We start from the raw sequence: 27,717 nt of genomic DNA, 5'->3' as shown, positions 1-27,717 counted from the left end.
CCAATGGCTGTGCAGTGGGAGACCTGGGTGTGGGCACCATCTTCCTCATCCTCCTCTCCCTCAGTGCAGCTACCTACTTCATCCTTGGTAGTTCTTACTGGGCAGAATCAGTATAATTAACCCAACGTAACAGCGTAACAAACATGACTGTAATAACACAAACGTAACATCAATACCAACCCACATTAATAACAACAGTATTAACATACACATTACAGTAATAATCACACAACAGTTATAACCACACCAATGACAGTAATAACCCCAGATTATGGTAATAACACTCAGATTACAGCCTAACTACCTGTGTATTGATGCTTGGTTAATTATGACAAAGGACTTCTCCTGGAAGTGTTCCTCCATGTTCTGGGTGCAGGTTCCTGTGCTCTCAGGCCGTTCCGGAGCAGCAGTGGAGTCCAGATGTCTCCAGAGGCCAGCGTGTGGTGCATGATCTTCTACCGATGTGATCCAGAGAGAAGAGCAGTGGAGCAGAGTGTCCCGCTGGTGAAGCACTTTGCTGCCCATTAGCTGGTCTGACTGGTACCTGTGGAGCTCCTGGTCTGTCCCTCAAGCTCATGGCTGCACCAATGTTTCCTTACTAAGGAAAATTGATCCAGGACCAGGTTCTGCATGTGTGATTGCTGCCCTAATGTGTTCCACCTGTGTCTCGTGTTCCTCCTCCCCCTGTATAAAATGCCATATGCTGATGTTCCGTGTGCATCTGTAGTCGTGTAGTGAGTGTGTGTTCCCGGTTCTGCTGGGTCGGGTTTTACTTCTTTGATGTCATGAAGGATCTCCCACACATGCGAATGGTCAAAGACATGAACAATATTTACGTTTTTGTAAAAGGATGTGGAGTAAATGACACCCTGAACGTGGGGTGGCAGGAAGGTGAAACTGGCCTCCACCCACGCACAACAGCTGCTTGGGGGCACCGTGAAGAATCGGACCACCGTGTCCCATGATGCACTGCTGTAACCTGGATAACGAGTGTGGGAAACATCTCCAGACCTGCATCTACTCCCAACTGGGTCAACTGCTGCTGCTCAGGAGAACCTCTTCACCAGCACTCCTGCCGGCCCCCTTCAAAGCTGTTTGACGTTAGAGAAGGTTGCTCCACAGAACTCTGGACAACATCTGTGTACGTTCAGCGCTGCACCGATACAACATCTCCGAGTAGGTTTCATCATCTCTCCACGCTCAAGTTTCCCCGGACAGAAATAAGAGGGAGCAGCTTTGGTTCCAATGGGTGTGTCTGGACTTGGGAAAATATTTGGGTCTCCCCACCCTCCATCTGACAGCACTCAGGAGACCAGTGGTGGAGCTCTGCTGGAGGTGATCCATGAGTGATTCTTCATCCCCACACCACTACAACCACTGTCAGCTCCTCCAGTCAGTCCTCCTCCTCCTCCTGAGACGAAGGCAGGTAGAGATGAAGACCCGAGCGAGTCTGCCCCTCGTCACGAGGCGGTGTGGAATGTTCTGGGGAGAGTCGCACGTGAACCTTCTGCTGTAGAGGTCTGACAGCTGGAGCCAACAGCTGCGCCTGTTTTTACTCCAGGATTCCCCAAAGACAGCAGCACCATCCAGATAATCCAGGGAATGAAAACAGAGAAGCTCTCATGAAAGCAGAGCCCAACACGACAGCTACGGCAGGAACGCTGCAGGTGAACCTGCATGGAGGTGCGGTGATCCACCCCCGAGGGCGACAGCAGAAGATTCCTCCAGCATTCAGGCTTCAACGTGTCAGAATCCTGATTTTCATTTGGAAAATGTGAATAAAATGAAATTCAAGTACTTTTCTGTGCTAAAGTGAGTCAAATGCCGTGTTCTTCCTCTGACAGCAGCCAGAGGGGGGCAGATCCGAAGAGGGGAGCAACTGTACCGATGCTCTCAGGGTGCTGCAGCCTCCAGAGGACCACCTCAAGGTCTTCAGGACCTCAGAAGCTCTTAAACATTTGGTTTAAAACCAGACTGGAAACCACATGGAACGACAACCATGTTGAGTTGTTGCATCACAACGTCTTAAGTTGGAACAGAACCAGCCTGCAGGTCTGGAGATGTCCCAGGAACCATCACAAGAGCCTGGTGGCCTAAAATAAAGCACACTGGCTGGCTGGTGATCAGACTGGTGATCAGACTGGTGGTCAGACTGGTGATGATGTTCCTGGTAAACCTCAGGAGAAAAGCTAATCAGTGTGGCTGCCTGCAGAAAAGAGAGCTGCAGGTACAAGAACAGGCTGCAAACAGGCTCTAAACAGGTTGTAAGCAGGATTTAAATGGGCTATAAACAAGATATAAACAGGCTGTAAACAGAATGTAAACGGGCTGTATACTGGATGTAAACAGGCTGCAAACTGGATGTAAGTAGGTTGTAAGCAGGATGTAAACAGGCTGTAAACGGGCTGCAAACAGGCTTTAAACAGAATGTAAGCAGCCGGTAAACATACTGTAAACATGATGTAAATGGGATGTAAATGGGCTGTAAACAGACTGTAAACGAGCTGTAAACAGGCTGTAAACAGGCTTTATGTATGCTCCATCTACGCTGTGACGGAACCTTGTTGAGGGTGGGACTGATGGATCTTTAGTTGTTGGTCCCTCCTCTGGCCTTCAGCAGCACCTTTACAGTGGAACCAGACTGGTTCTAGTCTCTGTCTGTCTGAGAATTATGGGATTAGAACTAAATAAAGGTGCTTCATCTCTGACCCTGCTCATAACCACAACCATATTCATGTGTTGTAATGTCTCCATGGTAACACCACCATCAGGTGATCCACAGACATTCCTCCCACCTCCATCCCAGAGGGGTTCCTCCAATGGTGGACTGCTGTCAGAGACACCAACACAGACAACAGTGACCCCAAAGCCGCCAGTCCTCTGCTGCTGAAGTCGAAGGGTTCTGAGGTGGTTTGGGTTGGACCGTCTGTCAGAGTCGTGTGATATCGCTGTTCCAGTGTGATTCTGCTATCACTCCAACAGCTGGACTGATTTTACTCAAACACAAACTGGGAAGAGTCTAGCACCATAGAGGCAACGTTCCAGGACTCACTGGGGGATGCAGATCTCACTAGAACCACTGCCATCTCTCTGGGCATCTCTCCAGGCTAGTTCGCTGTCTAAAGCTGGACTGAAGAGTTGAAACACAGAATTTGTGTCTTTAAACATCAGCGTGTGAATAGGACGCGGCTGTAGAAGGAGTTGGGAGATCCTCGTTCGGAATATTAAACATTAGATAGAGCAACAAGTGGACACTAGAGTGCGAAACTCCTCCGCAGGAACATGTGAAGCATCCTGAATTCAACCGAGGAGGTTAATTATCAATATTATTCTGCTGATTATCCCTCAATGTCCACGAAGTTCTAACGTAAAAGTGGCTCAAATGTGACTTTTGGAAGAGCAATAATGATGCTTCCTTCCAAAGGTGGCTCATCTGAATGCTGTTGTGTGTGTTCAGAGGGTGAAGGTCACACCCAAGGAGCTCCGGTGAACAACATGTGTCCACTGTGGTTTTCTGGATGATGAGGAGGCCTCTGAAAGCAACACACATCCAAGTGCTTCCTGCTGTGTGCTTCATCTCCTCTGTCATCAGCAGCCAACAGCTGCAGCCCAGACCCACCAGTGAGCTGCTCCACCTAGAGGTTATCCTCCTCTATGGCCCTTATGGATTTCTCTCCCCACATTATGAATAATACATAAACATCTGAGGAGCCACATGTCAACACATCTGCACAACAGCACGAGTCCTGTTTCTCCTCTGAGCTGCTCTCCTGCTGCAGATTCACCCCCAGTCAGGGTGTGCTTCATGCAACTGAGGATTTGGTCATTTAGAGTCAATGAAGGGATGAATGAATGAATGAATCCTGTCTTATTGCTCTACGCATAATTAAGTTCCTGTATAGATCTGTGCTACTCTGAAGTTTCAGAGCAGAACTGGATGACACGAGCAGGGAGATGCTCCTCATTGTTCCCATTTCTAGAAATATCAAATGGCTTCTGAATTATTTGGATGAATAAAGTGGGACTATGGATGTAGGTCAGAGGGTCAAAGAGACCGTGTTCTACTTCGACCTGTTTTCTGACCCTGTTGATGAGAAGAGCTTTTCATGCTGCCAAAATCACTACAGTTGTTATGAAAGACCTCATCCCATCAGAATGCTGAGTTCCAGCAGGATGGGTGGGGGCAGAGACCCTCTGAGGCTTCATTACATCCACCCACACAGAGGAACACGTCCAACATGCTGAGTGAGAAAACCCACCACATGAAATCACCAGGAAAATCCCCAAGTTTGCATGTAACTGAAGTAGCATGAACCTCCTTTAGATGAGAGCATCACAATCTTAAATCTGACACTTCATGGGTTCATCGGGATGGGGAGGAGTTGGTGTGTTGTCGCTGAGATTGACTTGGATACTGGTGTGTACCTGTAGGAGGAGGAACTAACAATGTGCATTCATCTACATCTAAATTGGTGTGTTTCCACTGCAAGAGTTCCTGGTACGCACGGGCACAGGAACTTCACAGGAAGTGTGGTGATAACTAAGCTCCTGGTGGTAGCTCAACTCCTGGTGGTAGCTCGGCTCCTGGTGGTAACTAAGCTCCTGGTGGTAGCTCAACTCCTGGTAGTAGCTCAACTCCTGGTGGTAGCTCGGCTCCTGGTGGTAACTAAGCTCCTGGTGGTAGCTCAACTCCTGGTAGTAGCTCAACTCCTGGTGGTAGCTAGGCTCCTGGTGGTAACTAGGCTCCTGGTGGTAGCTTGGCTCCTGGTGGTAGCTCAACTCCTGGTGGTAGCTTGGCTCCTGGTGGTAACTAAGCTCCTGGTGGTAGCTCAACTCCTGGTGGTAGCTCGGCTCCTGGTGGTAACTAGCTCCTGGTGGTAGCTCAACTCCTGGTAGTAGCTCAACTCCTGGTGGTAGCTCGGCTCCTGGTGGTAACTAAGCTACTGGTGGTAGCTTGGCTCCTGGTGGTAATAAGCTCCTGGTGGTAGCTCGGCTCCTGTAGTAGCCAACTCCTGGTGGTAGCTCGGCTCCTGGTGGTAGCTCAACTCCGGGGTGGTAGCTCGGCTCGTGGTGCTTGCTAATAAGCTCCTGGTGGTAGCTCGGCTCCTGGTAGTAGCTCAACTCCTGGTGGTAGCTCGGCTCCTGGTAGTACTCAACTCCTGGTGGTAACGAAGCTCCTGGTGGTAGCTCGGCTCCTGGTAGTAGCTCAACTCCTGGTGGTAGCTCGGCTCCTGGTAGTAGCTCAACTCCTGGTGGTAACGAAGCTCCTGGTGGTAGCTCGGCTCCTGTAGTAGCTCAACTCCTGGTGGTAGCTCGGTCCTGGTAGTAGCTCAACTCCTGGTGGTAACGAAGCTCCTGGTGGCAGCTCGACTCCTGGTGGTAACGAAGCTCCTGGTGGTAGCTGTGATGGTACTAACCCAACTAGGATTCAGATCAGGCACTCTAGAGATATTTGGGTATTATTTTTGCTTTTGGGAACCTGTAGGCTACATGCTGAAGTGTCCTTGAGCAAGATACTGAAGCCAAGCTGCTGAAACAGCTGTGATCTTGTATGAGGGATTGTTAGCCGGCAGTCCCGAGGAGTCAAAGGTTTGAACACAACTACATAGGGAGGTTTGCAGGTAATCCAGGGAATCCCAAAGTTGTTTCTGTTTGTTGTATTTTATAAAAAATAGAATTTAAATTAAAAATAAAATCATCAGGTGTTTGGTTGTTTGTGCTGCAGCCAGAAGCAGAAATGCCAGAATAGATGATACAGGCGTCTGAAGGACTCGACTGGTTCAGGGTTGCTTATTGCTCCAGATACATAAACTTAAGTCTGGTTCATTTATTCATTATTATTTAAAACACCCCAACATTTACATCTAAATATGAATTCCTTTAGCTTCATCTGGGCTTCCTTTAGTTTTTCCAGAGATGTTTTCCCTCTGGCCCAAGAGACCTCTTCAGTACTGAAATAACCGGTGGAATTCTGAAACTCTAATACTTCTAAAAATAAAAAATAAAAACACTGACCTAGATGACTCAGAACAATCACCATATTTGTTCATTTCTAAAGACAAACATAGTTTTAAATAGCAAGTGATAGCAGACATGTACTGGGGGAATTAACTAACAACTCCTGACCTGCTCTCGTATTCATGAGACTAAAACTCCTGTTTTATCAGCTCAGAACCAACATTTGTTCTGAGGCTCCTCAGCTGGTTCTTTGTCTTTCATGTTCAACACAAGCATCAAACATAAAAGAAGAAACAAGATCAAAGGCAGCGAGGAACAAGGAAGGCAGACAGACAGACAGACAGACAGACAGACAGACAGACAGACAGACAGACAGGGTTTCTGGCGTCAGCAGGTCGACGCCCTCAGTTGTGAAACAACCACCATCACTGTTTGACTGGAGCTGGGGAGAGAGGGCAGAGGCCTCAGATTGTCGTGCACAAAAACAAAGCTGGCTATTTATCCTGAATCAAAGCCAAAATAGTGAAGGAGCCATTGCCATGGTGACGCCTGTGATGTGGTAATTTTAAAATGTCTGAAGAGAAACAAGATGGCCAACGCAAGCAGAGTCTCCCCAGGACAGGAAGGGGTCCGTGCTCATGCTGGGGTCGGCTGGCCACTGGGTGGTGGTGCACTGTTCCCTCTGAGGGGGTCTTTTCTGTCCCAGGAATGTTCTCCCATCCTCATTCTGTCTTCATCCAGAACGATTCCTCAAACAATCAGGTCTGTGTGAAGGTGAAGCCTGGAGGATGTGTGTCATGGTGCCAACAGTGGAGCAGCTCTGAATGCTCACATTCTTCCTGCTGTCACACAGCCAGCATAGCTCACAGCGATCTGCTCCTCTACTGACTGTCTGTGGTGGACAATGAAGACAAGTCCATCCACACAGCTGCTGGAGGTCACGCCGGTTCCCTCCTTCCACCGGCCGTGCTGATGCTCAATGTTGTGGGTGTCTAACGTCCATCGTCTGGCTGCACCAAGGGAAGCAGAGCTCGTCTGGACCCAAGGACAAGGGGCAGAACCACCAAGAGGAGCTGAGCTAGCAGGTGTCCACACAGTCAGTGGCGTCAGTTTCAGCTTTTTCTTTACCACGTTGTCGACGGCGAACCTTTAGTTTACCCTATTTTTCGTTCGACTTTTGCTTTAATGCTGCGTTGGGCCTGGCGGTCGTGTGGGGTCGTGTGGGGTCAGCCCCGTTGGGTGAGGAGACGCCATGTTTGCTGGGAGACGCTGTTTGTTTAGCTGCTTTGGCTTCAGTCAGCCGCCAGCCTTCTAAACGCAGCTTCAGAATAAACCCATCTTTTCCAGTCAGGGGGCACATGGTGCCGCTCCCCAACAGCTGCAGCTTGGTGCTGATCCGCGAGGCCTCATTTGAGCCGGGGTGACGAGCGGCTGAAGGCTGGAGCGGCTGTGTGGCGCCAGCCAGACGCAGCTGTTGGGAGTTCTGTCACATTACAGTCAAACACATCCTCGGTGTCATTAATGTCCCTATGAAAATGGTCTGGGAGGGGTCCCGATTCTTCAGAGGTGTTGGACACAGCTGGAGGTCCTCCAGGACATGACAGCATTTATGGGATGGATTATTCATATTGTAACAAATGTTGGTCTGTTCCTGTCAGCTAAAGCAGGAGAACCTGTGCAGCTGCCAACAGTGATCCAAGGAGCTTTAGGTCATCTTTAATAATGGAGTGACCTAACAGAAAAAGATGTGATACTAAAGCTTATGATGGGATTCTTGTCCTGCTTGTCGACTCTTCTCAGCTCAGCTGCCACCACAGGATGGAGCCTTGACAGGATCTTGACTGTAACAAAGTTAAAAACCTGAACAATGGTGATGAAAGACCCGATTATGGAAAATGTCTTCAACAATTGGACTCAGAGTATAACTGCATACGAGTACGTTAGGCTGCCTGTGAAACTAAATGGGTTCCACATGTGAAACATTTTGGGTTGCATGTTCTTCAGTGTAGAACTTTACATGCCATTCCTGTGGGACTTATTTGTAGATGGTGTATTTGGAAGAATTTCCACTGTTCCCAGGCCAAACTCTGTGGGTGTTTAATTGCGTGTGCCTCTCTCACTCCTCTTCTCAGTTCCAAAGGCCTCCATTGTGTCCAATATAATGACCTTCTTTGCTGTTCTCCTTAGTGGTTGGCCTAAACCTCCTCCAAAAGGAGCAAGAGACGTTATTGAGTGAGAGGCCAGAGGCCAGAAAAGAGCTGAAAGAAAGACGCATCATAATTGGATTGTTATTGAGTGACTGCTTGAGGCCTCTGGCTGACTGAATATGTGGGATCTCCTAAAGCTGAGGGATTGAGAGGATGATTAAATATAGCTTTCTATGCAGCTTTGAACAGGAAGCAGCTGCACGTGCACTTCCTGTCCAGCCGAGCCGTGTTTGGGACTAAAGGCTCTTAATTAAACTCACATTGAGCTTCTCTGTTCACTGTAACAGTCAAGTTGTCACCAGCCCCGTTTTCCGCATTAGCGTGAGCAGCAAGGCCATGAGAGCGAAGCAGCTGAAACCATAAACCGGCCTGAATGTGTCCCTCTGCAGAGGGCCCCTCACATGTCTTTAATAAAGGACCGTGTTCTGTCACTCTTGACATCATTTTCACCTCATGATTTAAACATCAGAAGGATTCATGCTAACTACGGCGCTTTGGGTTTCAAACCAGAACACTTAGACGGATGAATGCCGGAATTATTGGGAAAAAGAATTTACTCATCAAGTATCACCACCACCAGGACCACGACCAGGACCGGGACCAGGACCAGGAGACCAGCAGAGCATCCTACTCAAGAGGCTCCATTAGGATAAAAGGTCTGTAAGATCTGAAGACCCCATTCGCGTCAACAAAGTGGTCAGCGTATCAGGAAAACTGTTTGTAGACACAACCTCATTATTCCCATCACAGATGTCATCATACTTAGGGGGTCGTCTAATCATTAGGTCACATCTTAGCTATGCTGTTATAGGCCAAGGCTGCTGGGGTCCAGAGACATGATCACCTGACAGGCCTCTGTCACCCCACTGGGTCATGGTTTCCTCTCCTCTCCTCTCCTCTCCTCTCCTCTCCTCTCCTCTCTCTCCTCTCCTCTCTCTCCTCTCCTCTCCTCTCCTCTCCTCCCCTCTCCTCTCCTCTACCTGTCCTCCCCCTTCTCCTCTCTCTTTACCCAGCCGGCCATCAGCAGGAGGGTCCCCCTACATGAGCCTGGTCCTGCTCAAGGTTTCTTCCTGTTAAAGGGGAGTTTTTCCTTGCCACTGTTGCTTGTCTGGGGTCAGGCCCTGGGATTCTGGAAAGCGCCTTGAAACAATTTTGATTGTATAAGACGCTATAAAAATAAAGATTGATTTGATTTGATTTGATTTGAGAAGCGATACACCCACTTTCCTTTAACGATAGAAACCAGCAAGCGTTGGCGACTGGACACGCCTGGAGGAAGCCTTTGCGTTCCTAATCCACCAGCATGTAGCCAGTAGCGTGTTGACCGTGGTATGTTGCATCCAAACAAAGGCTTGACACCATACATGACGAAGACGAGGCTCCGCTCAGGTCAGCGGGATCAAGAAGAGTCCTGATTCGACAGGAGAGCCTTTGTGATCTGGGCCTGGAGCGGCAGAGTTCATGTGAATTGTCAGCATTCATCACCACGGCCGGCACAGACGCCATTGTTCCACCACCACAACATGTCAACATTACGTGACAGGGTTCATGATTCGGGACACCATTAGTGCCGCGCTCATCAAGCATAGAGCTTTGTCTTCTGCTCATTAAGGAGCCTCATGATGCTGCTGTAAGAAAGCACAGCCATGTTCTTGCCTGTGTGCACGTCCTCATGCATGTGCACACCAGCCTCACCCACATGTTCCTCACGAGGACCAGGAACAGCTGAGCCAGCACTCCACTTATTCTCCAAATAAAGCGTCAACATTATCCAGAAGAAGGAACTCAACACCGACCTGAGGTTCATGTTTGAATTTTACATTTAAGAAATGTCATTTTTGAGTTAGTTTGTATAGAAAAATCTGATAATACTGAATGTTTATTTTAGGATGAAGGGTTTTGGTTCTTTTCTGCTCTCTGACTGTTCACAGAACATCGTTGGGTCGCGCGTCCAGACCTTAGAGAAGGTTTTCCACCTTTATGACAAACGTCAGGACATCAGAAATAGACACAATCTGCTGGAAAAACGACCCAAAGATTCCAACTCACACAAATGCTTCTTTTATTGGATGATTGATAGACGTGATCGGGTTCAAGTGTTACGATTTCAAGCCCTGAAAGAACCGAATCGATCAGCTGTTTTCACAGCACCAATTCCAAATCAACGTTGTCTTATAACACACACAGCCCGTCTAGTTGAGAGCAGTTGTTAAGTTATTACAATGTTATTACAATCAGCCCCGTATTTGTTCATGTTCAGTCAGTATTTGTCAGTACAGTACTGCACCTCATCCCAGAGACGTTTCCACACACATGAAACATGAGACGAGAGCCTTCACGTTCAACAAAAGCTGCATTCCTTAGTGGGTTTACTGGGATGACGGACACGTCTACAAATCAAAGCACTCAAGTGTAAAGAAAACAGTAAAACTATGAGCGAGCGGTGTACAAGGACTGCTTTAAGTATCCAACCAGAAGTACTATGAAACAGAAATACAATCAAAGTCTTTTCATGATGATAATTGTGTTCCAGCTTCTCAACTGGTGCACCTTGACTCACTGGAACCCCTCCCCAAGGTGGCAGATGGTGCCACCTGGTTTAACGTGTTCTGTAATACGCAAACCATGACCCCTGATCACCAGGACAGGGTGGAATTTAACCTTTGGCTTCACCCTTGAGGAGCTTTCATGGAGATTTTGTGTCCTTACACACATCAGACTGGGCTGTGATGGTCATGATGGGTACAGCAGATGAAGGAGCTCAGCTAGTGACAGGATTCTTCTCCGGTAGAATCCAGTGCTTCATCAACATGGACCAGCTCCACCATCCTTGAGGATCTCCAGATGACTGTGGGTTGTTCTCACACATTCAGGGAGCTGCTTGAGTTTCAATCAAAAGATCCGCACAATGGCAGATGGACTTTGGTGACTGGTTTCTTGTGTGGTTGTTGTGTCTGGTTGTGGGGTGATGGACAGGACGTCCAGCTACGGTGGATATGTGTGTGTCCCAAATCGACCGAGGCCTTGGATTACCTAGCTGATAGCTAGCTACCTGATGCATTAGCCAGCCTGCTGACCCGTCAGAAATGACTCTAAAAATAAAAGATTCAAAATCCCAGTGATCTGCTTTAGCTTCCACTCAGACTGCAAGATTATTTCGGTTTGATGGCAAAATGTATAGTTACGCCCCCCAGATAGTTCGGGCATAAAGGTGGACTGTTGTTAGTGTAGACCGACCCTTGGCTAGGTTGGGTCTAACATAGGGTACAGTCAGACCCCCTCACTGGTCCACAAAGTTCACCTGATATGTGAGCTGGTGTCCATTGTCCCAGGCATACAAAACCTTCTCCTTGGGATTATAGTCAATCTGGGTGGTGAAGGAGAACTCGTTAGTGAACGGCAGGCGTGGGACGGCCTCGGTGTTGGTGTGGGTGTCGTAAGCATAGTCCACTTCACCCTCCTTCTGGTTGTACACGTTGACAGCGTACAGGATGCCGCAGATGATGAAACAGTTCCCGTAGGAGTTGCGTTTGAGGCCAGTCCTCCATGTTGTTTCCTTCTTCAGTGACAGGTCTCCAGGGTCCAATCTGCTGATGACGATCACTTCGTGCTGGTTAAAGTCGTAGTCCATGGAAGGGTAGATCACCCAGAGGCCGCTCTCATCCACTGCAAAGTCGATGTCGGAGTGGCCTCTCCATTTCCACGGGGTGGTGTCCTCATAAACCACGTCATGCAGCAGCGTCCAGGCCGCAACGTAGCGCATCCGCAGATCATACTTGATGATGTTCTTGGTGAAGGCTCTGTTGTAGTAGAATGCGCCGTTATAAACCACGTGACCCGTTCCAATCCAGTTGTACGGCAGTTTGTAAAGGTTACTCCACCTCCCTGGAAGAAATAAACACGTTTAACGCCTCATCGCATATTATACTAATTTAATATTAAGGATCCAGGGCTGGACTGCTGCTTGTGATCAGGAGACTTGATTAAGGCATTAATTACAGAAATGAAATCCTTCTGTGCTGCAGATCCTGCAGAGATCTGGACTCTCCACAGAGGCCAGTTATTTAATTGTAATTGATCATTCAAAATCCTACAGGTTAGATCTTAAATGCTTAGATGCTAGTAGAAGTTGATAATATAAGAACGCTTCCTGTTGCTACAAACGATGATGGCCTTTGGGGCGTACGTGCACTTAGTCAGCTGTAGTTGGATGTTTTCAACATGTTGCCATGGTTACGTTCTACTTGCAGAAAATAAGAGAGTTCTGGTGAAGTAGGAAAACATCAGCAGAACCACCGGCTCCGTCTCAAGCCTGAGGGCCGGCCCACACTCTTAATCCGTCTCCACTGGGCCCAGTTCAAAGCAAAGATGTCAGGGAACAGCAGGACCCGCTGCCACTCCAAATACCAAGTCATCCGAACACAGCTGTGAGCTAACGGCACCACGGGACGCCTGACATGGAGGTGCCTCCAGAAAAGCCGTTGTCCAAACACATCTAGATCAACAAGGGGAGGGGAGATCATCTCAGGTCTCCTGGAGAGTAAAATCCAGTTCCTTACTTCTTCTGGATCTGTGGAGAGTTTATCCCCCACCTCCCCCCCGCTGGAGCCACGCCGGCATGCGTCCATCTCCACTAACATACCATAATATTCCTCCTCAGGAGGAGTAAAAGACACGATGGCAAAGCACATGTTCAGGTTTCTTTTTAACTCTTTACTCTGTTTTTCCTTCTCTGTTCAGCTGTTAGTTTGCTGGTCTCCTTCAGTCCTGTAAAAAGTTACCACATGTACATAAAAGAAAAGAAACTCTCAAAGTCAAAGTCTGTAGGTGGACCAGAGTCACAGCTTCAGCAGAAACATCTCACTCAGGGACACAAAACAACAGCCATAAAAATAAAGCAACAAATGATTCCTTAAGAACTTCCTGGTGTAAAATATCACACTAAATCAAAGCTCACCTTGCTTAAAGTTGTCCAGGTTGCGGAATTCCACCAGGTTGTTGCCATAGTAATAGTTAGTCACGTAGATCTTGGAGTCTTTAGCCAGCGGGTCCTTCATCCAGGCTCCTTCGTTCCGTCCGTAATTGTGGTGCTTCCTGGGCAGGTCGATCGATGCTACTGTCCCGTCACAGTTGAGGAGCTTCCCTGGAAGAACCAGACAGAACGTCATGTATGTGCTGCACTAGGTTCTAGGCTAGGCTAGGCTCTCAGCTGGTACCTGCTCTGTGCAGACTGGGACGACTGTTGTTGTTGGAGTTGTCCAGAAACAGCACAATGGTTGGGGCTGCTTTTTCAGAAGCTGCTGTGGTGACAGTGGTCGCTGTGGTGCTGCTCCTAGTTGTCATGCTTGCAGTGGTGGTACTGGTACTGGTGGTACTGGGAGTGGCAGTGGTTTCAACAGGTTGACCTGCAGTGGCCTCAATGGTTTCCAAGACCATCTCAGATCCATCATCATCTGACTGGTTTTCTCTGAACTGATGGAGAGTGAATGTTTTTGCAGGATGATCTGAAAAAGGAAAAGAAAGAATCAGGATTTTTACAGCATCAAACCTGAATCAGTGTCTTCTGTGTCACTTCATGCAGACAAAATGAAGAAATGATGCAAATATCAATACAATCAGGAAATGCACAAAGCAACCTCTACATTTAGCCATTTTAGTGCTGGAGGTGGGCTCACATGTCTTATAGGGTCCATGCTGCTAATGCATGCTAGGCTAAAACCGTCTGCTGTTTTTGACTGGAACCATCTGGCACTTGCTGACAGTCTGATGACATGTGACATTCTAACATACTGGTAATGTAATGTCGGTTCCTGTAGAAGACAGCTTTATGAGTGTGTGTCCTGTACAAAGGCAGCATGCCTAGTCATTCCTCTCGACTTTAAGAGGGTTGAGGGCATCAGGAAAGGTGTTCTCACTCTTTGTGATTGTCCCTGCTCAGCCCCGAGGGGGCTGAAGCTCTGGCAGCACTCCATTCACACAACATTCCTCCAGCTCCAAGTGTTTGGTCAATAAAAGATTTGAATTAGTCACACGCTAAATGTGCAGCTGTAATCATGATCTGTCCTCACTTGACCCAGAAAAACAAAGGTAGGGTATATGTTCCACCCCGGCTTGAGCTCTCACCTTCTCCCTGCTCGTCTTCATCAGTCTTGGATGCCTTGTAGTACGTGATACCTCTCACTACTCCAGGCTGGTGTGCCACCACCTTGGCTTTGGCTGTAGGGCCAGGCTTGACCACCTTTCCGGGTTTGATGATTTCTTTCTTGGGCTTTATGACCTTTTCTTTGGGTGGTTTGGGTAGAGGTTTGGCTCCAGGAGACTTTTTGTTGGCCGTACTTACAGCCTCTTTCCCTTTCTCATCACTAGCACCCTGTTAATAAGAGCATGGAGTTAGGTCAGGCTTCATTATTGGTGGCCAACAGGCAACACCAACCATCTGTGAGTCAGTTCAGCCTCACCATCCAGGAAAGGGTTACTTCATTCCAGAACAAAGGGTTACCAAACCTGCCAGCACAATAGTAAAGGCCCGTCCACCCACTGCTGTCTCTAACCAGGCGACACTACATCCTGTAGACAAGGACTACCCAGGAGACGCAGAGAGGAGCTCCAACATCATCACCTGCATCTACAACTCCCATACTCTACAAAGTTCTCTATCAGCTTCTACTGGATCCCAGTGAAGCAGCATTGGCTTTACCACCACAACACGTACCGGTCACAGCACCGAAGGTGGGAAACCACAAAACTCTCAACTATTTCTGAGAAACAATACTTGGACACATTAATTTGGGGTAATCAGGACAGGACAAAAGCAGGTGGAGAAAGCGTGGAACAATCAGGATTGTGTAAACGTGTGGAGACCAGGCCCACCAGAGGTCTAAAACCAGGATTCTATCAGAAATTTTAGACCTGAAAAAGGACTGTGGCTTGGAGGGGTGGAGACAAGAGGAGATCATCAAGATCACTCCTTCAGTTTTATCACATGAAGAAAACGTCCCTTGCATCCAAAGGTTGCTTCACCAGATTCATGCCTGATCTGGACCAGGCCTGATCTGGTCCTGGCGGCACTGCTGTGTGAATGGAAACATATGTGGTCTCACCAGTGATCTCCCGTCAGAAGAATCCTTCTGCAGCAGGTGCAGGCTGAGGCTGGAGATTTCCTTCTTGATGCCCATCATGATGTTGGAGTAATTCTCATATCTCTTAAACTGGTTGGTCAGGCTCATCATGCTGTCCCGGACAAACTCGTTCTCTCTCGTCAGGTTGGTCTTGATCGTCTGTAAGATCACAGCAGTTCTCAACATTTGGTACAGACATCTGGGTCAGTAAACATCAACACACTGGGTCGGTAAACATCAACACACTGGGTCGGTAAACATCAACACACTGGGTCGGTAAACATCAACACACGGGGTCGGTAAACATCAACACACTGGGTCGGTAAACATCAACACACGGGGTCGGTAAACATCAACACACGGGGTCGGTAAACATCAACACACTAGGTCAGTAAACATCAACACACTGGGTTGGTAAACATCAACACACTGGGTCAGTAACCATCAATAGACTTGGTTACTAACACGCACGCACGCACGCACGCACGCACGCACGCACACACACACACACACACACACACACACACACACACATTACCCATCTCCTAACCCTGACCAACCTAACTCACCCCTTAACCTTGACTTTGACTGAAACCCAAGTATAACCCTCAAATAGACTTGTTGTGTGTGGAGGGACGCATGCACGCAGCCCCCCCCCCCCCCCACACACACACACACACACCCCACACACACAGTTCTAATGTCAGCCATGTGCTTGGATGACCCTACATGGCAGAGCAAAGACGTGGGGTGACCTACCTCCTCGAGTGTGTTCATCTGGGACACCACCTTATTGATGTAGGAGTGCACTTTCATGAGGTCCATGCTGTAGAGGGTTCCTTCCAGCAGATCCACCATGGACTGAAGCTGGATAAAGAGCAGAAGAAGTTCATTCAGGCCTGTGTTGCTCAGCAGGAATCCCTTCGTTCCCTCTCTCTACATCAACCCATCTCCCTCAACTCTCCATCCATCTTCTCCTTGTCAGTGTGAGTGTGAGAGCTTTACTGCCTTCACCAGAGGCACCACATAAAATCTGCTCAAACATCTGGAACTACCTCCTGTTGCAGTCTGTTGATGTTTCTGCTGCCAGTGGAAGAAGACAGTAGGAAGAACATGTCTTCATGTCTTCACAGCCTGAGTGGTGATTGATGCAAACGATGTTAGAGAGGTTCAGTCACCTTCAGTAACTCTGGGGCCTGTTTCTTCAGCTTCTCCATCTTCCACTCGTTCTCACAGGGGTTGAGCGATGAAGGGGGGGCTGTGCATGAGCATCGACAGTCAGATCCAGAGCTCACTGTCTCCACCGTGTAGAAGTCCTCCACCCGCACGCTGCCGCTCTTCAGCCGGAGGCAGGCGTCCTTGCTCAGAGGACGCATGATGCACTTGCAGCGACAATCTGAACCTTCTGACGTCATCCGGACCGGCTCGCTCTCTCCGAAGATCTAAACAACATGATCGCTTCCTGTTATCTCTCATTGTCAGACGGTGCCTAAACTATTAAAGTTCAGGAGAACAAGATTCAAGTAACAATGACACCAAACATATATATGAAAACAAAAGTCAAAATTTTTCTGGTTCCTTGTAACATTATGTTATTTAATGTGTAGGTTCATCGAACGGTAGGTGGCCACAGGGAGCTGAGATCTTCAGGGTCCTCTCAGGAGACACCCCGCTGAGGACAGGTCTCCTGGAAGTGGACAATTATTTTTCTATTCTTCTAATAAATTGATGCTACAGCCTTTAAAGTAGCAGAGATGTCAAGGGCAGTACGGCGTTAGCGAGTGTGTGGGGGGTAGAAGATTGTGGAGCTGCTGCTCTGGTGGTTTCTGAGGACCTGGGAGAGAACGCTGAACTTCCAGCTTCATTATTGTTCCAGTCCTGCTGGAATTCTATCAATAACAAATCAAGGTTGACTGAAGGGAAACGGGCACAATGGAAGGAAAGTCAGGTCAGAAAATATGAACGCTTCCTGTTTTAACAGTGTCTGATGGGATGCACTGCGAATTCACCATGGCAACGGAAAAACACACAGACCTGTTTGTGCTCCCGCTGGGTTACATGTTAAAGTTGAGTTTAAGAATTCACAACTGTGGAAATGAAGAAAAGACTCAGCAAGAATGAGCTGATGGTTCTGCCCGAGCAACAGATTTGCTCTGGTTGGTTTTGAGTAGATTATGGTCTGGTATTATGGGCTGGTGTTTGTTCATATATTTCTGTGATCTGTGCTGCTGCAGGGTTTCCATGGCCGCGCTAAGAGGAAAGAAGTGGCTCATTAGTGGAGGAATGTCGGCCCAGTAAAGAGGAAGACGTGGTGAGCCTGTGTACCCCCATTACTGCAGACACACCGGGAGGGGTTCTGATGCTGGGCAGGACCCCAGGCGGGCCAAACTGACCCATGTCAAACAAAAAGGCAGCAGGTTGACAAATCCTACGACCACATGAAAACAGAGTGGATTAGCAGATTAACCCTGAGGAGCAGGAGCCCTCACAAGACCTTCTGAACCTCATTGTTAACAAAGATCAACCTCTGCCTGCATGGCAACAGCAGCTTAACCTTTCAAAGTCCTGAAAGAAAAGGCAGAAGCCAGTTCTTCGTTCACTTTGGTGCCTGTGCAGCTTCACCTCACAGGCATTAATGCAGGAGGCTTCTGGAATTCAGCGCTGTCAACTCAAATGTGCTGCTACGCCTCACAGACCATCCAGCAGCTCATTCCAAACTGACCTGCCAGCAGGACGATAGGCAACACAATTAAGAGTGCTATTAATTAAAGGCCGAGAGCCTTTAACGCATGCTTTGAGTTCGGCGTCTCTGGCCCTGACCTCTCAAGTGCAGTCAAGTTTCAGGTCAAAGCCAATAGACTCAAGTCTCCACACTGGAAATGAGGAGGAGAGCCCTCATGCAGCAAGGAGCTCTGTTGGATCAGCTGCTGCAGCCTGACAGTGAGGAAGGAAGGAATGTTGCACGGAATGTAAAAAACTGGGGTTGTCAAAATAACCTCTTTTGATGAACTTAAAAATAGAAAGAAACCACATTGAGCATAAAAAGAACACAAATAAAAGGCCCCTGCACACCCGTCTACACAAGTCTGATCCCCTCAGCAGCAGCAGTAGCAGTAGCAGCAGTAGTAGTAGCAACAGCAGCAGTAGCAGCAGCAGCAGTAGCAGTAGCAGCAGCAGCAGCAGCAACAGCAGTAGCAGCAGCAGCAGTAGCAACAGTAGCAGCAACAGCAGCAGCAGCAGTAGCAGTAGCAGCAGCAACAGCAGCAGCAGAGCAGCAGCAGCAGCAGCAGAGCAGCAGCAGCAGCAGCAGCAGTAGTAGTAGCAGCAGCAGCAGTAGCAGCAGCAGCAGTAGCAGTAGCAGCAGCAGGAGCAGCAACAGCAGTAGCAGCAGCAGCAGTAGCAGCAGCAGCAGCAACAGCAGCAGCAGCAGCAGAGCAGCAGCAGCAGCAACAGCAGCAGCAGCAGCAGAGCAGCATTAGTAGCAGCAGCAGCAGCAGCTTCAGTGTTCTGATGGGCAGAGATCAGCCTGCAGATCAAAGACAAATTAGCATAAAGGTGCTGATGAGCTCAGGCAGTCGTTGCTTCTCTGGGTACACCTCTACATTCCTGCAGCTGCCCCCCCCCCCCCCCTGCCCCCCACCCCCCAAAGACCTCTGCCCCCCTGAGATGTTTGAACTCTCCAGATGTTGGATCTCCTAATGTCAGCGGGGGTGAAATCTGGCTGCAGATGATCCGACTCCTTCTGGCTGGGCTCCTCACAGATGGACCCAACAGATCACAACACAAGTGTTGCAGCTACTGCACTTCCTGTCATCATTATTATGGGATGTTCATTCAGCTGTGACCTACATTACTGCTCATCTGGCCTCTGATCCAGGGCAACAAGTGTTCAGCTGGGCATGTTCTGCACCAAGAGATCTTTATACTCCTTGCTGTGTGCACGTGTGAGTGTGGTGGGCGTGCACGTAGAGTACAGCTGTACAAACAGAGGCAGCCAGATATTTATGTTACCCCTCTGAAACTGTCTTTACACAGACCTGTTGATACCAGGAATCTGACTGAAGCTCCACACACACACACACACACACACACACACACACACACACACACACACACACGCACACACACACACACACACACACCTAATCCGAACCATCTGCTGAAGACCTTGGGGTCCGGCTGGAGTCCAATGCCAGGTTTGTCTTACCTTATTCTGTGAGGACGCGTCCTTCCACAGCACCAGCAGGAGCACCAGCACTTTGGTGGATCTCCACATTTTATCTGTGTGACGTCAGAAAAACCCAAACCCAAAAGCGACGAGCGAAGAACCAGCGATGCTCCGTCTGTGTAAATCCTGGAGATAAAGTTCTGCGACTACTTTAGATCCATTTCTACCTCCCGAGAAGTTTCTTTTCCCAGTCGTAAGGATGGATGAGTGTCTGCCCTCCGCTCGGCTCTGCTCATCTGTTCCAGGGATGGGAGGGGTCTCACCCCCAGGCTGGGCGTCTGGGATTGATCCCAGTCCTCCCACCACCACCACCACTACTACTAATAATAACAGAGGCTGGATGGAGATGAAGCACACACCTAAACAATGGTGGTGGTGAGCTCCGTCTGTGGTTGCTGACCGAGGTGGGGCGATAAGCACCAGGTTTTCATCTGTAATTATCAGTTATTATCATACGTTCTGCTGCTCTCTGTGTAATAACGCGTGTTTTCTTTTAAGCTTTTAGTTCAGAATCACAATTGAATCTAATGTTTACTGACGTCAGGGTGTCTCGGTGCAACAGCGCCATCTTCTGTCGTAAAAAAGGCAAACGTGAGGAAGTGAAGTGAAACATTCAAAGGGTTCTAGTGCCGTCTGTTGGTCAGGAGTGAGTATAACACCGACCTGAAGTCTGACAAAACTCAAGTCAAATATGATTCGAGCTGAGACGAGTAGACCAGAGCATTGTTTATTTATGTGTTTGTTTGTTTGTTTGATACATCAATAAAAACATGATTTTATCTAATCTAATCTAAACTAAACTAACTAAACTAAACTAAACTAAACTAATCTAATCTAATCTAATCTAATCTAGTCCAGTCCAGTCCAGTCCAGTCCAGTCCAGTCCAGTCCAGTTCAGTCTAGTCCAGTCCAGTCCAGTCCAGTCTAGTCTAGTCTAGTCTAGTCTAGTCTAGTCTAGTCTAGTCCAGTCCAGTCCAGTCTAGTCTAGTCTAGTCTAGTGTAGTCCAGTCCAGTCCAGTTCAGTCTAGTCCAGTCCAGACCATTTCAGTCTAGTCCAGTCCAGTCCAGTCCAGTCCAGTCTAGTCTAGTCTAGTCCAGTCCAGTCCAGTCCAGTCTAGTCCAGTCCAGTCCAGTCCAGTCTAGTTCCTTTACAGCTGTGCATTTCCACTGAAAACCACTGAATCAGGTTTTATTTTCACCACATCAACAACTTGTAACTGTAAAGTATCAAAATGAAACCTGAATCTTAAGTTATTTATGTTGTTAAATAAAGAAGACCTGGTTCTATTGCCAACAGACCTAGAGTGCGCACGTGCTCGTCCACGTCCTTTCATCCCAACATCAAAAGAGGGCCCGGCTGGCTGTGGTGGTGCTGGTGGTCTGGTACTGATCCACCTCCACAGACTTCAACACCCCCTCATTTACCTGCAGACTCCTCCTTTGAAGGGCTCAGGTGCACATGTAGGCCCTCTAATCAGGGAGTGCACCGTCCTCTCCTGGACTACAGGAGCTCCTCCACAATGTGCATAGTGACATCTGGTGGTGGAACACAAACAGGACGCGGATCAGGATGAAAGAACATTCAGGCTATGTAGCTAAGCTAGCTCTCTTTAGTGGATGCCGCCCATGGTCACATCCTATCATCACAGGCACATGCTTAATTCCACATCTCCCTTTCATTGAGAACAAAGGGTAAACAACCTTTGTCTCTGCAGGTCTAAGGGAATTATTCGTTTCATTTTCCTGACTGCTTGATCCCTTTATGGTCATGGGGAGGGTGTTGAAGTTCTCCCCCCCAGATATCCATCACAGGGCCCTATGTAAGCAATTGTGGGTTCAGCACCTTGCTCAAGGGTAGCCCAGCAGTGCCCTGAAGGTGCTCAGGCACCTGCCCCCTACTACCAGAACAGCTCCCGGGACCTTGGTCCTCTGCAGGTTCATCTCGCACCATGATAGTTGGTTCCTGAGTCCAGGCCACCACACTGAGCTTTTGGTGCAGTCCATCATGCACCGTTAGTTCCGCTTCATCTGGCTCTGCTCCACCACTGTGCTGTCAGCTTTCAGATGCTCGTGAAGGTTGCTCAGATAGTCTCCACTGACAGGTAGGTCCTCTAGCAGGCTGGCACGTGTGTGTCCATAGGTTTTTGCCAGGGACATGTGAGACCATCTTGCATGTTGGTTTATGGTTAGTTTCCTGCTCAAATGACCTGCTGAGAGTGAAGCAGCTGAAGCAGCACCTCTGTCTCCACCTGGGCACATCGCTGCTCTGACGGCGTCATCGAACTGGAAGCCACGGGTGTCGTCTTCTGCCGCAGGACTGGTCCCAGTCCAACAGAAGAGGCAATCGCCCAGAGGCTGCCTGCTTCTCTGGCCCCCAGTGCTCCACAGAAGACAGGATCCATTTTTCTCTGCATATGTCTTCGTTCTTATGAAGGTGGCACAGATGCAGAGAGCACCAGATTTCTTTGGTCCCACCACCATCCCAGTCCACCAGTCAGTGGGGTCCTCGATGACCCCCATGTGTTCTATCTGCTTCACTTCACCCAGGAGTGGAAGAGGCCTGAGTAGGAGGCCAAGACCGCCACACAGCTCGGGCTATGGTTGTTTTCCTGTCTCCATGGTGATGTTGTTAGCACAAGCTGAAGCTGTTTTAAAGCAGGTTACCCCAGCAGGTAACCCTAGCAGGTAACTCTAGCAGGTAACCCCTGCAGCTAACCCCAGCAGGTAACTCTAGCAGGTAACCCCTGCAGCTAACCCCAGCAGCTAACCCCAGCAGGTAACCCTAGCAGGTAACCCTAGCAGGTAACCCCAGCAGGTAACCCCAGCAGGTAACCCTAGCAGGTAACCCTAGCAGGTAACCCCAGCAGGTAACCCTAGCAGGTAACCCCAGCAGGTAACCCCAGCAGGTAACCCTAGCAGGTAACCCCAGCAGCTAACCCCAGCAGCTAACCCCAGAAGGTAACCCCATCAGGTAACCCCAGCAGCTAATCCCAGCAGGTAACCCCAGAAGGTAACCCCATCAGGTAACCCCAGCAGCTAACCCCAGAAGGTAACCCCATCAGGTAACCCCAGCAGCTAACCCCAGCAAGTAACCAGAGAAGGTAACCCATCACGTAACCCCAGCAGCTAACCCCAGCAGGTAACCCCAGAAGGTAACCCATCACGTAACCCCAGCAGCTAACCCCAGCAGGTAACCCCAGCAGCTAACCCCAGCAAGTAACCAGAGAAGGTAACCCATCACGTAACCCCAGCAGCTAACCCCAGCAGGTAACCCCATCAGTGCAGTGAGCAGCTAATCCAGGCAGAGCTGTGATGAAGGACTCTACGGTTCCTTCAGGCTGCTGCGCACACTGATTAAATGTGGCCCCTTTGGGAATTCCATCCTTCTTAGAATGGAAACGAACCAAAGCCGCCCTTTACAGATGGATACTTTGTTAACGTCGGCCCTCTCAGCACATCTCCAGCCTCACCGTCCATGCAGTGCTAGCATCTTCACCTGGTGGTCCTCCAGCTAGGTCCCATTCTGGTGGTTTAGCAACATGGAACGATCCTGGACGCAACATTCGGGGGATCTTCCGCTGCTGCCTGGCTCCTTCTCCACTTCTCCTCTATACTTTCTATCTCATCCAAATTTTAGATTCATTAGCATCTGATTGAATCCCAAAACATAAAGAATTGTTTTGATTATAATTGAAAATTCTGGTATTTCTTTCTTGACTTCCTTTGATCACAAATGCAATCGCAGCTATGACAACCTTAAAAAGTGAAATGTTCAGACAAATTTAATTGAATGACAACTAAACATACAGCAAACTTTCACAAGTAGAGCAGATTCTGTCTAAGGTTCATTAACTTTCAACGTTTCCTTAAAAGGTGCAGAGCAGAAAACTTAAATATTTATCCAAATGGAAACTAGGAGGGTTTCAAATATTCTCAAGAGAGGAGATAAATGTCGAAACAAGAAAAGAAGAAATGAAAGTTTAGCAGTAATGTCTGAATCTGACGTACAATGAATACGTTCGCGTTTAATTTAACAAGACTGAAGTAATCGAATTAGAACCGTAAAGAAAGTAAAGTACAGTGTCTCGGACAATGAGTGAGCGGTTGAATTCTTCAGAAAACTTGAATTCCGTTTATTTCTTATTACCACTCTAGAATTCGGGGAATTTAACCACTGAACCATTTCAGCGTGCACGATCACGGAAGGGCAGGTTAAGCCACGAAGCTGGCGTTTCCTACAGTCCTGGTCCGGCCGTGAAGGCAGCAGCGCTGGGGGTGTGGACCTCCCGGCCCGGAGGCTGGAGGCGGCGGGACCACAGCGACCAAACCGCCGCGGCGTCTCTGCAGCCAGGCTGTCATCTGCCCCTCTGCAGCACCGCAGGCCTGTGCGGGCTAGTGCGTGACCCGGACACTCGGCTCGATATCGGCCCATGTCGGAGGATGGAGGTAGAGAAGCGGACTAGTGGGCTCGACTGCGGCGGCCCCGTTCACGGTGAGTTCAGCGCTGGTCCAACACGCTGCAGGGTGGCCACAGAGACGCGCACCCTGGGCCAGCAGCACCGACACAAGTTTGCAAACTTAGTCCGGGGGGGGGGGAATGGGTCAGAGGACTTGTGGGGGGTTAGAATGAGAGGAATATGTAGGTGGTTGAAGTTCGAGCTGGGTCGGGTTGTAGAAACGCTTAGTGGAACCACTTAAATCTTGTCAGCGGTGATGAGTTTGGCCACATTAGGAACCAGCGCTACTTCTCTGCTGCGTTCCTGCAACCACATTTCTGACATATTTGGAGTGTTTGCGAACATTTCTCTGCAAACTTTTCCACCTTTGTGACTAAAGGATCTGCAGTTTTGGATACTCGGTGTTGATTCCACAAGAGCAGACAATGAGAGCGAAGCATGTGGGGAGGGGGGCCCATTAAGAGCTGAGAGTCCAGCTGTGCATCACTGCAGGCGCCTCAATCACCTGGTCCAGGTTCTGCAGCACCTGCTGCTGGAGGTGGAACACAGAACCACAGAACTCTGCTTGGTGGATCAGGGTTTGAAGAGACTAGGTCGGGCTTTTTGATGCTGATGTGGAGACATCGAGGTTTGGAGGTTCTCCAGGAACCCTGAAGGGTTCTTGTATCCCAGGAACCTTCTTCACTGGTCAGCAGAGTTTAATCTGTGTTTTTGCTTCACAGTTGGAGGGGGAGGGGGGTATTATTGTTGTTGTTGTTGTTGTACATGACCACACAAACACACACACACACACACACACACTGGTGTCATTGATGAACACCCAAACCTCATAAACTAACATCATTAATATCACCTGTTTATATCATTTACTAGTTAGTTTGTGATGGTGAACTATGGGTTACATACATGCACCCTGACCAGCTGGAACTGGTTCTTGGGTGCAAATGAGGAATGTTTTTAACTGGTGTTGGTGGTCAGTCAGGCTCAGGAAGATCGTAAAAGGTGAACTTTTGAACTTGGAGAAGATCCTCAGGCTATAAGTGGCTTCATGCCTGATCAGTGATTGACACTAAAGGCTGTAGCGATCTATACACCTATCTGTCTATACATATCTATACATCTCTCTCTCTCTCTCTCTCTCTCTCTCTCTCTCTCTCTCTCTCTCTCTTTTGCTTTCTCTTTTTCTCTCTCCATATATACAGTATATATGTATGTGTGTGTGTGTGTGTGTGTGTGTATATAGTTTGTGTATGGACTAGTGTGCTTTCAGATGTGGTGTATAGTATAGTATGTGTGTAGTGGTGTGATTGTGTGTGTGTGGGGGGGGCATGTTTGGCTCTTGGGGGTTTGACTCCAGAGAGAAAATGCTTTGTCAGCCTGACTCAAGGGTCTGTGCTGCCTCATGGAGCAACCAGAGGGAGGGAGGGAGGGCAAAATGGACCCCTGCCAGCCCAGGGAGAGGAGCGGGACTATACACACACACACACACACACACACACACACACACACACACACACACACACACACACACACACACACAAATGAATTTTGACACCTTAAAAAACCCTCCCACATTTAGCTTCATGCATCTATTTTAATATGTATGATATTTATTTATCCACCTTTGAGCTCCTCTCCTCCTCCTGTTGGGGTGGTTAGAGGTGGTTAGGGGGGTTAGAGGTGGTTAGGGGGGTTAGGGATGTCTTGTGGTAGGAGACCCTGTCAGCATCCTGCTGCTCCTCAGTATTTTCTTACCTGCACCAGATGGACTCAAGGTGCCAAAAGCAGCTGTGGGAGCTGATCCTGAAGAGGGTTAGTGAAGTGATCAGGATGGAACAGCAACTTAGTCTAACCCTAACCCCAACTCTAACTAACCCTAACTAAACCTAACTAACTCTAATTAACCCTAACTAACCCTAGCCATGACTCGTCCTTCTGTGGAACCGATTGTTGGAGTTCTCCATCATATCCACGTGTAAACTTGAGGTTGAGGTAAATGTAAAGATCTTCAGTGCTGCTTTGTTCCTGAATGGTTCCAGTCTCAGTGACCTCAGCCCTGTTTGATCTTTGTCTGGTTGATAGCAACCGTTGCTAGGCACACGCCCCCTCTGATGGACAACCATCCAGGGTCAGGGTTGAGGCAGCCACATGTAGGATAAACCTGGTGAGTGAGCTGTGACGTACATTAAAATGCCAGGTTGAACGAGGCAGAGTTACACTAAATAAATAAGCCGATGCAATAACATATACAGTATATCCACATTTACTTTTATTTATGAAGCAAAGTCTCTTACCTCAAAGGTTTAAATCATATTAGATTTATTTCAATTGAAATGCTTAAAAGAAAATTTATATTACTTGTAAAAAAGTGTCAGAAAAGATAAAATAGAAGATATTTTCTTCTTTCTGCTCCTTTCAAATTTAGTGTTTTTCAAGTGTGTTTTTCTTTGTGGTGGAATAAATGCATGAAACATCATCAGGACATCAAATGATTGAATACATCAATCACAATATTGGAAGACAAAGGTGTACGTGAGGATGAGGATGATGCTTCAGGAGGGTCTTCTCAGTGACCTTCCTCCTGGTCCTACTGTTACTAAGCAACCATCAATGTTTAGTCATGATGAGCAACAGAGAATGGCCCGTGTTCAGGTTCTAATAGGAATGTTGGGAATAAAAGAGGCAGGCAGACAGACAGGCAGGCAGGCAGGCAGGCAGACAGACAGACAGACAGACAGACAGGCAGGCAGGCAGGCAGGCAGGCAGGCAGGCAGGCAGGCAGGCAGGCAGGCAGGCAGGCAGACAGACAGACAGACAGACAGGCAGACAGTCAGACAGACAGGCAGACAGGCAGACAGGCACGCAGGCAGGCAGGCAGACAAACAGACAGACAGGCAGACAGACAGGCAGGCAGACAGACAGACAGGCACGCAGGCAGGCAGACAAACAGACAGACAGACAGGCAGGCAAGCAGACAGACAGACAGACAGGCAGACAGACAGACAGACAGACAGACAGACAGACAGACAGACAGACAGAAAGGCAGGCAGGCAGACAGACAGACATCTTGTCACATAGTAAAGGACGTAAGAAGCTGTAAAGTGTCCATGTTGGATTTTTACGTACATTCCATCTGATGATGTAAAGAAAATCAGATCGACTCATCTTGTAGTACACAAACGTCTTTAGCCTCATTCGCCCGTTCACGTGTGCGATGGTGACCCCGGTCGGTGGGCTGACCCCGGTCGGTGGGCTGACCCCGGTCGGTGGGCTGACCCAGGACGGTGGGCTGACCCAGGTCGGTGGGCTGACCCCGGTCGGTGGGCTGACCCAGGACGGTGGGCTGATGAGCTGACCTCCACGTGACTCTGGGTTGGTATTTACAGCTTGATCCACTTGATCCTGCAGAAGCATCAAGAATCTGCTGTGGTGGATGTTTAGAAACTGAAAGAATTAATCATTTAACGCTGAACTTGGTTGTCATGGAGACCGTACGATAGCCCTGGGGGTCTTCGGGGGTATGTGTAATAGCAGTAATAACAGCAGTAATAGCTCTAATGGTGATGTTCTCAAACTCTTGGCATTCTAGATGAGACGACTTCTTTGAGTGTTGTGAGGGGACAGAGACCCTGACCCCTGACCCCTGACCCCTGGTCATGCTCAGTAAACAAATATCTGAAGGAGCCTGAGCTCATGTAAGTGTGTGTCCAGGTGTGTAACAGCAGCTCTGTAGCCAGTTGGATCTTGAT

At 48.6% G+C, this 27,717-nt stretch overlaps 2 protein-coding genes and 1 long non-coding RNA gene across 3 annotated transcripts in view; 2 read left to right on the top strand and 1 right to left on the bottom strand.

The window, feature by feature from the left end:
• LOC130526406 (uncharacterized) lies at positions 1-2,708 on the top strand. Its single transcript, XR_008950728.1, has 2 exons — positions 1-87; positions 377-2,708. It is a non-coding gene; the product is annotated as an uncharacterized LOC130526406 (long non-coding RNA).
• Positions 2,709-10,210: 7,502 nt separating this feature from the next.
• Positions 10,211-19,859, bottom strand: olfml2a (olfactomedin-like 2A). The gene is made up of 8 exons (XM_057033628.1): positions 19,491-19,859; positions 16,462-16,725; positions 16,043-16,150; positions 15,266-15,442; positions 14,289-14,535; positions 13,382-13,669; positions 13,123-13,308; positions 10,211-12,050 (listed from the first exon to the last, which is right to left on the bottom strand). The coding sequence occupies exons 1-8, from the start codon at positions 19,557-19,559 to the stop codon at positions 11,446-11,448; spliced, it is 1,944 nt and encodes a 647-aa protein (XP_056889608.1). The 5' UTR covers positions 19,560-19,859; the 3' UTR covers positions 10,211-11,445.
• A 3,421-nt stretch (positions 19,860-23,280) lies between these two features.
• Positions 23,281-27,717, top strand: part of LOC130525735 (nuclear receptor subfamily 6 group A member 1-A-like) — a 34,541-nt gene continuing 30,104 nt past the window's right edge. The window contains exon 1 of the mRNA XM_057032826.1: positions 23,281-24,003. Within this exon, the coding sequence (XP_056888806.1) occupies positions 23,952-24,003 (52 nt within the window). The 5' untranslated portion in view covers positions 23,281-23,951. The remainder of the gene's footprint in view (positions 24,004-27,717) is intronic.

Source organism: Takifugu flavidus, chromosome 5 (assembly GCF_003711565.1).
Source record: "Takifugu flavidus isolate HTHZ2018 chromosome 5, ASM371156v2, whole genome shotgun sequence".
In the NCBI taxonomy this organism is placed as follows: domain Eukaryota; kingdom Metazoa; phylum Chordata; class Actinopteri; order Tetraodontiformes; family Tetraodontidae; genus Takifugu; species Takifugu flavidus.
Note: the sequence above shows the minus strand (reverse complement) of the source record. Positions and strands in the feature narration are given on the sequence as shown.

Excerpts from the sequence above, each read along its gene's own strand:
- olfml2a (XM_057033628.1), bottom strand. The coding sequence starts at position 19,559 with ATGTGGAGATCCACCAAAGTGCTGGTGCTCCTGCTGGTGCTGTGGAAG. Across the intron at positions 16,726-19,490 it reads ACGCGTCCTCACAGAATAAG|ATCTTCGGAGAGAGCGAGCC; the intron begins GTAAGACAAACC and ends CATGTTGTTTAG. Across the intron at positions 15,443-16,042 it reads AGATGAACACACTCGAGGAG|ACGATCAAGACCAACCTGAC; the intron begins GTAGGTCACCCC and ends GTGATCTTACAG.